The sequence below is a fragment of the Sinocyclocheilus rhinocerous genome, unplaced genomic scaffold (genome assembly GCF_001515625.1).
Source record: "Sinocyclocheilus rhinocerous isolate Xijiao unplaced genomic scaffold, SAMN03320098_v1.1 scaffold579, whole genome shotgun sequence".
Taxonomy (NCBI): Eukaryota; Metazoa; Chordata; class Actinopteri; order Cypriniformes; family Cyprinidae; genus Sinocyclocheilus; species Sinocyclocheilus rhinocerous.
In genome coordinates, this window is record NW_015666542.1 from 1,057,104 (window position 1) to 1,069,477 (window position 12,374).

The window sequence follows — 12,374 nt, forward strand, 5'->3', positions numbered from 1 at the left end:
CTATTTTGTGGGAGTCCCGTGAATCATTTTATTCTCCCGCATCCCGCGCACACACGAGTGTCTACCCGCCCGCACCAGCACTCGCCCATCTTGTCCCGCGCCAACTTTCGTTGGGTCTCGCGGGAGCAGTGCGTGTGCTACATCCTTTTTACAATCTCTAGATTATAAAACACTGCAATCTGTCAGCAATGTAACGCGGCAGTAGCATATAGAGACCTCGGTTTGTAACTATACTCTAATTACTTATATAGTAATATTATAATTACTATTTTTAAAATTATAACGCGTTAAATTACTGTTACTAAAAAAGTAATCAAATTACAGTAACACTTGACTAAGTAATGCGTTACTCCCTAACACTGGTCCACATGGACTCAATGATTGGTAGCTTTTTTTAAAATATATTGTAGGATATTGTAGGATAGTATGCAAATGTATAAACTGTTTTGAAAATGGACCCTTTATGTAATTCCAATATATTTAAATTGCATTTCTATCAAGATTTTGATACATTTTTGTTTTGTGGTTCACAATGAGTGCACTTACACCACAACAATGAAAACACTTAAAAATAATTTGTGCTGTCTATGACCTACTTCATTTCTAAAATGTGTTTACCAACAGTCTGTCTCAAGTATTTAGGATGAAGCTGAATGTGGATGATCAGGTTTCAGCACATTATGTGACATCTTGACTCATAATTTCCAATCATTGTCAGCAAGTTCCTTAGGGCAATCGAGTCATATAATAGCATACATGCTTTTAGCTTACTTTTCAATCTTTGTTCAGGCTGAATGACAATATCTCATGTTACTAAAATCCAGAATAAACTTGGAAGGCAGACAAAGTAGTCCTTTTCACATTAAGGAACAACTGATTGGACCAAAAGCCATATGAAAAAGCAAGAAGGAGAAAAAAAAAAACAGCCAAGTCAGTTTTTGCCTAACCAGTTGTGTTTACTTTACAGAAAACTGTTCTTAATCTGATGAAATCCAAAAATGAGATTGTCAGACAGTATATGGCACGACTCATCAATGCTTTTGCCTCTTTGTGTGATGGTAAGTGAAAATGATTCCTCACAAAATGTCTTCGCTTCAAGCAGAGAAGTTTTGTTTTGTTTGTTCCAATTTTCTTACTGTTTCTTCCTTAAACCAGTTTGCACATCAGAGAGTGTAAAAAACTTGGCAGGTCCTAAATCCAACTCATTGATCATAAACACACATCCCTCCAACGCTCTAGGTGGCGCTATAATGTGCAAAAAAAACTTTTTTTTTTTAAATTTAAATTCTGATCCTGAGTCAATTGTGAATGTGGATTTATATGTCCACCAACATTTTGAGGGCATTTGCCATTTTATGAAAAACATTCTTTTTAAACTTAAAGTGTGATAACATTAACCGTTGTTCTGTGAATTTTCACAGGCTAAATCTATTTATTTCAATAGGAATTCTCGCAACTCCACACAAGTTCAAGTTGGTCATGCGGATTGGTTGCGTTGATTGCTACACTACATTCATTGCATTGATCGCTATATTTGCTACGCTATTCAAAGTAACCAGAGAAGCTTTTTTGCTTGAAAAATTTTGCAGAAAATTTCGCTAATGTGTCCTTTTTGTGTGTAAGGGACTGTAAACAAACTTAGCAGGATGGTTCCAGATTCCACCGCTAATTATACACTCACTCACACGCACACACACACACACACACACACACATATCACTCCAGTGCTCTAGATGGTGCTATAGTACACAAAGTTGTTGCATAACTGTATGGGCTAAAATCTAAATTCTGACCCTGAATCAACCGAGCATGTGGATTTATATTTCCACCTATTATTTAAGTTTCACAAAAAATGCTAATGTGACCTTTATGTATATCAGTGACTGTAAACAGGGACACGTGTGTTTTTTGCATAACTTCTGAACTGGATGGACTAGAATCAAAATCCTGATCCTGAACCAGTTGAGCATGTGTGGATTTATATTTTTTCACCTTGATTTTGTTGGCCATTTGGCATTTTATAATAACTACTTTTTCAAACTTTTTTTTTTTTTTGACCATGGCCCAAGCTGATTAATTGATGTTGATTTTGAGCAAAATTGAATTAATTCCTAGTTGCCAAAATTTACGGAGCAGAAGTTTTGCTACATTTTCATTTAATAAATTGTGTAAACATCTCTGTCTTTAGTTCTGAAACATGTTTATTGTCATCTCATGCACTGTTGCACACCCAGGACGCATGTACCTGTCTCAGATACCCTCTTTACTGAGGTTTCTGCTTGATTCTCTGAAGACTGAAGAGAAAGAGTCTGTAACTCGAGAAAACCTGCTTGCAGCGCTGCAGAAACTCAGCCTCAGGTATGCCATTTGTTAATAAATGTTAAAGGGGTCATATGATGCTGCTAAAAAAAACATTATTTTGTGTATTTGGTGTAATGAAATGTGTTTATGTGGTTTAAAGTAAAAAAAAAACACATTATTTTCCACATACTGTACATTATTGTTTCTCCTCTATGCCCCGCCTTTTTGAAACGCGTCGATTTTTACAAAACTCATCGGTCTGAAAAAGCGAGGTATGCTGTGATTGGCCAGCTATCCAAGGTAGGCATGGTTAACTCTTAACTTTTATAAAGAATATCTCTTTGGATTTGAGACTTTAGTCTTTGCAGCTTTACAGATCTTCTTTATGCACCAAGAGCTTGTAACACTCCAAAGAGAAAGGAAAAATTGAAATCGCATCATATGACCCCTTTAATAAAGACACAGACTGTAATAATGTTTTCAGTTTTTCCTGACTTTAGAAAAGTGTGTAAAACATGTTGAAATGTATCAGCTGCACCAAGAGAATTGTAAATATAATTAAAAAATGCACCAAAAACAAAGTAAAAAAAAAAAAGTTAATCGGTGGAATATCTGCGGCATATATGCCGATGCAGACATATCAGCCGATAAAATTGACAAAACTATATATTGGTCAGGCTCTAGAAATTATCCTTTTTTTTTCACTCAAAAACTGAGGTGCATAAGCTCTGATCACTGAGCCATAGGATCAATCAGTTCCAAAAAGAATTACAAAAATTTTACTTGAAAGAGAACAAAATGACAGAGATTGAATCCAAGATTTGATAATATAGCACAATGAGAAATTTAAGCAGTTTTGAATGGGGAAAACCAAATTAGCTAAAGCATTTCCAACACAACACATTTTAAACACCTCAAAAATGCCGGGTTTTCTGCGTGTGCAGGCGAGCGCAGCAGTCTGCTATGATCAGAGACGGTCTGATTGGCTGGTTGGTCAAAGAGCTCCACGACTCAGACTGTCTGTCTGACTACACACTTGAATATGCCATCTCCCTCCTCATGAACCTCTGTCTGCGCACTCAAGGTAACAGATGCACTGCCACAATGATCTAATAATCAATACCTGTCAAAGAAATAAAGGTACGTTTAAACAATTGCATTGTTGTTCATCAGCCTTTTTTTTTACTTAGTTTGCACTCTTTTATTTGATTTGCTAAAGTAAATAGAGAAGTGTACTATAAGCAGCGCAGTGTTTACTGTAGTTAGTCTCACGTTTCAGGAAAGAAGAAATGCGCGGAGGAGGCCAAGCATGTCCTAAAAGTCCTGACGGAGCTCCTGGGACATGAGAACCATGAGGTAAATCAGTTATTGCTCATGCGCTATATGCACAAACAAGGCGTGTTATTTGAGCTTGTTCACCGCCTTCCTGATTAGTGAATACCTGAAGGCGTCACTTAGCTTAGGCCTTTTTACGTCAGACGATTCTCAAATAAGAACGCTTTCGTCAACTTTAGATTTTAAAAGTTTGTCTTGCAAGTGTACCTTGAAGATTTCACTCCCTTTTTGAAACATCTGAAATGGAGAATCAAGCCTACACTATTATATTCCCTAATGAATTTGCTCAGCACCTCAAAACTAATTTTTAAAAATGTAAAAATGATATCTTTAAAAAAAAGTTAAGCCCAGATTCTTAACATGATCTGAAACTCTTATCACAATAAAAGGCCAGCATACTTATAATATCCTTAGTTGCAGAAGAGGGTCCAAAGACAACACACTCAGTCTTATTATTATTAAGATGAAGAAAATTGCTTGCTAACCAGGCTTTAATCTTGCTTAAGCACTGTACAAGTTCATCAAAGGATTGAGAGCCTTTTGGATCAATTGGAATATATAACTGAGCGTCATCTGTGCATAGATTATGCATAATATTATACTTATAAAAAAATTTAGCCTAATGGGCACATATAAAAAGAAAATAAAATAGGCCCAAGTATAGAACCCTGTGGCACACCACTATGTAATTTAGCTCACGTAGAGCACAAATTCCCAATGCAAAACAAAAAAAGACCTGTCCTTTAAATATGACTTAAACCAATCTAAGGCGGCACCCTTAATACTAACAACACCTTTCAAACGCCGCAATAAAATGCCATGCCAAAGCAGCTTCACAGTTATAAGGTAAAAAATAACAGTGTTAATGTTGCAAAATTCATTTGTTATAAAGCAAATTACAAAAATAAATTCAAGTTCAGTTTTAAAGCAGCTCTACAGAAGACAGTAGTGTAATTTAGATCAGTTTAGTTTAATGCTGATTTAATTTAGTTCAATAACAGTTGTAAAGTTAATCAAATATGAAACAAAGTGTCATAACTGCATACAAAGTGTACAAAGCTTTTATAACCATACGTTTAGTTCAGAATGATTTTAAGATGTGTCCAAACTTTGGCTGGTAGTGGATGAAAGTGTCTGGAATGCTGAAGTTTCAAATGTTCATTGCATGTTTGTGTTCATGTATGCACATATAGCTTCGGTACTATGTGAACGGAGCATTATACAGCATCTTGTCCATGCCAGTGATACGAGAGGAAGCCAAACAGATGGTATGTGTTTAATCACGGTTCATTCACAGGTGCACAACATCAAGATTATTGCTTTGACTCCAATGAGTAATACAAATCCACTTCACTGCATTTGTGATAACAGTCAAACCTTTCAAAGATAAACAGTGATTTATGATGCAACAAATGAGAAGGTTACGTTGCAGAAAAAAAAAAAGTTTAATAGTTTGTTTAAAAATCCCAGAGGTAACACTAAACTATCCATAATCCTTAAGTCAAATCAGAAAAGTCACCGTCAAACAAAAACTACGCCCTTAATATATAAACCTAATATATATTTATATATAATAAACTACTGTTCAGAAGTTTGGGATGTTTTTTTTTAAAGAAATTTATATTTTTATTCAGCAAGGAAGCATTACATTTATGAAAATTAAGTAAAGATACTTATAATTTTACAAAAATGTTATATTTCCAATAAATTTAGTTTTTTGAACTTTCTTTTCATCAAAGAATCCTAAACTATATATCTATATCTGTATCGATAACTGCATCTCTCTCTCTCTCTCTCTCTCTCTCTCTATATATATATATATATATATATACACACACACACACACACACACACACATATATATATATATATATACTGCATATATACAGTATATATATATATACTGTATATACAGTATATACATATATATTAGGGGTGTAACGATACACATATTCATATTGAACCATTCGGTACGAGGCTTTCGGTTCGGTACACATTACAAACCGAACGATTCGTTGGACTAATCGATCCTATTACATTTGGAAAATAAAAGAGCTTAAAGTGGGAAATATAATGTATAACATGCTGTCTGTCCAGTGGCGTAGCGGAAGCGGCCCCGTGATAACCTCCCCTTGCTGGGGTGCATCGAAAGCCGACGGTTTTGTATCAACGATAACCAGAGATATTGTTAAAAACATCAATTATTAGAAATATTAAGAGGATTTGGCATTTCCAATTAATGTAGGCCTGTTACATTCTTATTTTTATTAGGCCTATTATTATTATGAAGTTACTTTTATTATTAAATTAAAATTACTATTTATTTGCCCCGCAATAATTACCGCATAACTGACGCGCTGCGAGGATAACAAAACATATTTAGCCTACTCCTCAATTAAAATGTTTTTAAAAACAGTCTTTTAAGGTGTGTATAAATGGATTATATGCCTATAATTAAAATATTAACACTGCAGTCACTGATAAAAATCAATGAAATAAAGCTTTTATTCCAATCACCGACTTTAAAAAACAACCTGTTTAACATGAAATACGTTTCTTCTCATTCCTTTATCACTATGTATGGGCCACAAGAGAAATATTAAGGGAATAAATGAAAACAGTTAGCTATATACCGTTATCAGCATATGTTGAAGTAGATTCGTCTCTGAGAGAGAATGCGGCGTCAGATGCCGAAAGCTCCGTCATTACTCCATCAGTCCGTTTTTACTTTCTGCATATAGTGAATTGACTGAGATTAAGACGCTCACCGGCATAACTCTTGCGCAAAGTTTGCACATTGCCTGTGTGATATACATTGGCTCGCCTTCATAAAACAGAAATATTTTGTTTCTGTTTCATTGTGACTTAACCAATTTGCCCCGTACCGAACATACCGAACCGAATCGTGACACCACTGTGTCGTATCGAACCGAACCGTGAATTTTGTGAACTGTTACACCCGTAATATATATACTCTTGTACTTCAGATATTCAAATGTTCAAATGTTGTGATTCTTCTCCAAGCTTGTCTCTTGCATAATTTGTTTATTTTTTATTTTTGGGAATACCTATGGAGAAGATAAACAAGAAAAATGCTGCAGGAAACAAGGCTGCTAAAAAAATTAAAAATTATGGGTCGCTGTTGTGCTCCATGACTACAATCACATAATACAGAAAATGTGAGTATTTTGTTGTTGCATTTAGAGTATGGAGGAGATCTTACACTGTTACAGTAAAGAAGAAAATCCTGAACTCAACAGGCAGATTGAATTCATCATCAAACAGCTTAACTCGGGTAAGAAAAAAAGCAGTAAAAAATTGTTCACCTAAAAATGAAAAATAGATCATACATCTGTCATCGCCCTATTTAACCCATATAACTTTTGTTTCTTCCGTGGAACACAAAAAGTAAAATTTTGAACAATATCATGGTCTCCTTTTTTCAGTAAAATAATGAATGAATGAAAACCAGGTTATCAGGTTCAAAAGGAACAAAAATGCCCCATAAAAGTATCATAACCTTGGTCAGTATGACCAAATGAATCGTTTGACTCTTTTTATAATGCTTTTATTATGGTTTTATGATTTTTTTTTTCACCATTCAAGTTTACTGAATTGCAGATATTTGCCAGGATATTCCTCAAAAATATATCTGCTGCATTCCACAGTTTATTTCCCATATTTATGTCATTATTTTACTGATTCGTTTGTATTCATTTATGATTCTGCCATATACAGTGGACATCCTTGAACATGAACCTGAGTCAGATGATGAAGAGGATGACGATAACGATGACGAGGTAATTCACTTTGGTCATGTCTTCTATGCAAGATTATTGCTCAACATGACTTCTGATTTCACATAAACTGTGTGATAGGTTATCACTGTGATTTGCATTTTATCAGCAGTTTGATTGGCAGTTTCCCACTCAGTCCTTTGATCGAATTCTTTGATCTTGTTAACAGGAAGATGTTATGGAGGCAGACCTAGATAAAGAGGAAGTCCTGCAGCCTCAGCCAAAAGAGCTCAGCGGAGAATCTTTGCTGACAACAGAGTATCTCGGGGTAAACCATCTCTCTACAGTATATTTATGATATTACGAAAGAAACCAGAAACTGATCCAGAACTTCACATACAAGGGTATTGTAGGTTAAAACACGCAAATGATAAATACAAGAGGACTTTTCAAAGTCAATTTAATTTACTCACCCACAGGCCATCCAAGATGTAGTGGACTTTTTGTTTTCTTCATTAGAACGATAAAGAAGATTTTTAGCTGAAACCGTGGTCCTTGGTGATTCATAAAATGCAAGTCAACAACTACCGTCGCTTTGAGAGTCAAAAAGGCATATACAGGCAACAAAATTAATACCTGTGGCTCCTGACGATATATTGAGGCCTTATGAAGTGAAACGATCAGTCTGTGCAAGAAACTGAACATATTTATAACATTATTACCTGTAATCCAGAGCCTCAGACAAGTCAGATTATTTTCCGCAAACTGATTTTTTCGCACAATTTGTTTCAATGAACTGGATTAATTCATTAGTTTGTTTATGTAATCAAGCAATGACATAACATATATGAAATTATATTATTAAAGCACCCAATAATGATGTGAAATGCAAGTGTTTTACATGCCTCAAGCATATAAAGTGAATAAACTTGTCTTCATCCGCTCATCTTTATACATAAACAATGAGAAACCATAAAAATGTTAATTTCACTTCTTCATTCAAGTGCTCAGTTCACGTATGCGCATATCTGAGTCGAACTGTTTCCTCAGTGACTGTTGGAGGAACTGGAGCGCTGAATGAGTTCACAAAAACCAGCATTATAAGATTATATACGCCAGTGTTTTGGTTCATTTCAAGTCTGAGTGACTGTCAGGCATCTGAATATGGGTTTTGATTGAGTAACTTGTAGATCTGTGCTGCTCAAGCCGTGAACTGGTTCAGACGGTTCAGTCCGATTTGGTGAACTGGTTCAACTAGTTCATAAAAAAGAACCAGTTCAAAAGAATGATTCCTTTGTGGTTGATTTGTGTTGATTTGTTGGCGATGCTGGATGATCAGATGCTAAGTATCTTTATGATGCTTTGTAGATAATGACCAACATGGTGAAGATGAAGAGAAGATCATACCCTCCATCATCTCGCAGCATAGACGAGCCCCTCCAGCGGCCCGTTACGCCCAGTTCCCACAAAAACAGCATGTAAGAACCTCTTTCTGAATGCCTGTTCACATCAAGAGGAATATTTGCTGCTATTCTAGAAACAATCTTATGCTTGTTTGTCACTTTAATGTAAAAAAAAATAAAAATAGTTTAGCATTATTTAAAATTGATTATCATAGTGGAATGGTTTTATAGATTCACTGCAAATCAAGATCCATCAAGTCAACCTATCTTTTTTATTCATGTGACTTTGAGTTTAAAACCATCTTTCATGTTAATAGAATAATTCAGAAATCTTCCTCTAATGGACAGAGTTCTAATGAAATTTACTCATGCTTGGATATGGTTCATGTGCATGCCCTGTTACTTTAATAAATCCAGATGAACTAGTTTGAGTCCTTGTTTGTATAGTAACCACTAATTGTTAATTTTTTTTTTTTTACTAATTGAGGTCTTGTCATTGGAGGCATCTTAATTTGAGATGATTATACAAGATACTACCAACACAGTGACTCTTTTGCCCACAGCAGAAGTGCAAATGTGTCCGTATTCATCTTTTTCCTTGTCAATCCAAGTCAATAGTTCTGCCCTTAAGTCAAATAATGTTAATGTGCAAGCAGGATATGCAAGACTCCATCCACACTTAGATAAATCCTCATTGTTTCTACTGAAGCGTATGGAATAGTGATGGGAATGACTGAAGACAATTGGTTGCGTGACTCTTACTGTTTTAACCTTGGTGCTTTGAAATGTTATGAATGAAAGAACACAACATTGTGATTATGCCCTTGATTGGGTGAGAACTTATTTGAGCCATTGTATATATAATTTATCCAAAACTTTGAATAATATAATAATTGGATAAGATAATATACTACTATCTCTAAAGGACTTGGAGTAGACAAAGTTGAATGGATGCAATTTAAGCCTGGGGGAATAGCTAAAAGTTTGTATATAAATATACTTTATCATTGAATTTTACGTTTTTGTTTTTTACTACTAGTTAGAGGAGCCATCATTTTGCCATCACAGATGTTGTTTCTGAATTTCCTAACTGAATTTTCAGTGTTTCATCAATTGAATTCAAACAGATCCGGTGCGTCGGACATGGTAATGTATATTTGTACATGTGTATTTGCCTGTGCAGAGCTGGTGGTGATGGAGTCTTTGCTATTACCCATCAGAGAAGTGACGATAGCCCCACCCATTCTCGCTTTAGTTCCCGCCCACACACTCGCACCGGCAGCCGCCCCAGCACTGCTGAATCCATCCACCAAACATTGGGTATGTGTGCCGTCGACTGACAAATATTTAAATATGTACCTCAGCATGTCTTCATTTGCTTTTTCAAATTGATTTACATCCTTTTTCATCCAGCTCAAAAGTTGTGCTTTTTGTAATGTTATTTTACCTATTGTCCGATGTCATTGTTTTGTAACCCTTCATAAAGATGAGATCACAGTTCCATCTTTAATAAATGTTCAGTGTTTCTCTGAAATGATTCCATTTCCGAGGACTTTATCCTGGACTGTGCTTTTGTGGTCCTCTCACTTCCCATCCAAGTGCACAGCCTGATGAAATCACTTTGATGTGGTTTTCAGTGCCTGCAGGCGAGGGTTTGTCTGAGAACGCTACCATCCAAGCACGATATCAGACAAAGCCTGATATGAAGTGCTGCAGTCGTGCATGTGTTAATGACAAATTTCATAATTGTTTTCTCTGAAACATAGGTAATCATTTGCATAGGTGGAAAATGTTGTTTGTTTGCCTCAAGGTGTTTACTTTTCTTTTCTTTTTATTTAGTATCAGATGTGCAATTTTTTCAGCCCTGTTATGAACATTTAGGACCTCTAAATAAAGTTTAAAACTCTGATTTGGGTGATTGAAAAAAAGTAAATAATTAATAAAATGCAATAAATTAAGTTAGCACAAGGGCTGGGTATCGAGTTTGATACTTTTCAGGCACTGACCGAATTGCCTCGATACCATTGAGTATCGAAAAACATCTTGTCATTCGATACCAAACTTCGATACCTAAGGGGTTAATCTCGTCAACGTGAGCCAATAAGCCTGCAGCACTAGTGTGTTCGACCAGAACAACATTAAGTTAAAGTTAAAGACTGTCCATGGTGATCCAGGATGCTGTTCCATATCCGCCGCCCCACAGAACACCACTCACATAGTTTACCGTAAAATCACATTATATTTGTACCAAATTATTGTTAATGTACATAATGACTTCATCCTAGGCTGGGAGATTGTGTGTTGTGCATCTTTCAGCACAACGTTTGTCTTTCTGTCCGTATGCTTTATATCCTACCTTTTTCTTCAACGCGAAAGTAAGCCTCTGGGTGAGACTTCCGGTTCATTAGCCGCTATTGGGAAATAGCGAGAAGAATAACAACGTGCAGTAAACGGTAAAACTGTTTGCACTACAAACCAGTGTGTTCATAATTAAGATAATACATTAAAATAATATGGTGCACACCAATTTTCAATATCAAGCAGCAAAAGGAGAGATTTTGTACAGCTAAAAATAGCTGGAAGCGGATGAGACCGGAAGCTAGAACCATATAATTTACAAATGGCCGCGCCCATTTTTACGGCAAGAAAAAGGTGGATAGAGAGCTAATAATATTTCATATTTCAAACTCATCGACGCAACTTTGTTAATTCCTGAATTGAACTTTTATTTTAACTGTTTTATGTTAACTGTTAACTGTTAGACAAAGCGTGCAGTTTTCTAATGTATTTACTTTAACTTAGGTGATATCAATGGTATGACATATTTCAGATGCATCCGAAATTACAAAAAAAACATACATATATTTAATATTTTTATCAAAATTATTGCTAGGGACAATTTGGTAGTCGCTGGATATTGGTAGGGATATGTCCCTAGTGCCCCCCCCCCTCTAATTCTACGGCCCTGGTCCCAACCCCGATAGATGTAAAGCTACATTTGCACTGGTGCGTTTTTGTTTTTAAATGAAAACAATCCTCATCCATACTGGCGTTTGCACTGTATTTCAGAAAAGATCTCGGTCCATACTTCACGACCGAAAGCACGTGTTACGAGACCATTCATGCACACTGTAGCATCATGCTACATAAGACAATAAATAAGATTTATATTCCGCTTTTACTCAAAACTCAATTTAAACCACCTTTGAGTGTTTGTAATAACTTCCGATTGCAGTCTAATGTGTGTTTTGGCCATGTAATGTTGAAATGTTGTTATTTTAGTCAGAACAGCGCTTGTGGAAAAGAAAACAGGCAGACAGACAGTGCTAGAAGCTGCTAATGCTCATCAGTAAATAAGTGGAAAATGAATATAAATGATGATTCTGTCTGAGATATGCGTTTTAAAACGAATATGCACTAGTATAAACGTAACCTAACAGATGTGTAAACTGAAAACTATTTGAACTTTATTAAAACTATTTGCACGTATTTATTGTGTTGGTTACATTTTGTTCCTTTGTGCAGTGGCTCAGGAGATGAGTCTTTGAGATTGTATAAACATCAACAAGCTGAAAAATAAAACCAAAGTTTTTTTTTT

At 35.5% G+C, this 12,374-nt stretch overlaps 1 protein-coding gene across 1 annotated transcript in view; it reads left to right on the forward strand.

Annotated features, from left to right (window-relative positions):
• The window catches only part of armc9 (armadillo repeat containing 9), a 61,612-nt gene that overhangs the window by 26,621 nt on the left and 22,617 nt on the right, over positions 1 to 12,374 (forward strand). Inside the window, exons 13-22 of the mRNA XM_016544070.1 lie at positions 968 to 1,058; positions 2,235 to 2,358; positions 3,246 to 3,385; positions 3,581 to 3,657; positions 4,830 to 4,904; positions 6,841 to 6,931; positions 7,375 to 7,436; positions 7,603 to 7,701; positions 8,742 to 8,851; positions 9,960 to 10,096. Of these exons, the coding sequence (XP_016399556.1) occupies positions 968 to 1,058; positions 2,235 to 2,358; positions 3,246 to 3,385; positions 3,581 to 3,657; positions 4,830 to 4,904; positions 6,841 to 6,931; positions 7,375 to 7,436; positions 7,603 to 7,701; positions 8,742 to 8,851; positions 9,960 to 10,096 (1,006 nt within the window). The remainder of the gene's footprint in view (positions 1 to 967; positions 1,059 to 2,234; positions 2,359 to 3,245; positions 3,386 to 3,580; positions 3,658 to 4,829; positions 4,905 to 6,840; positions 6,932 to 7,374; positions 7,437 to 7,602; positions 7,702 to 8,741; positions 8,852 to 9,959; positions 10,097 to 12,374) is intronic.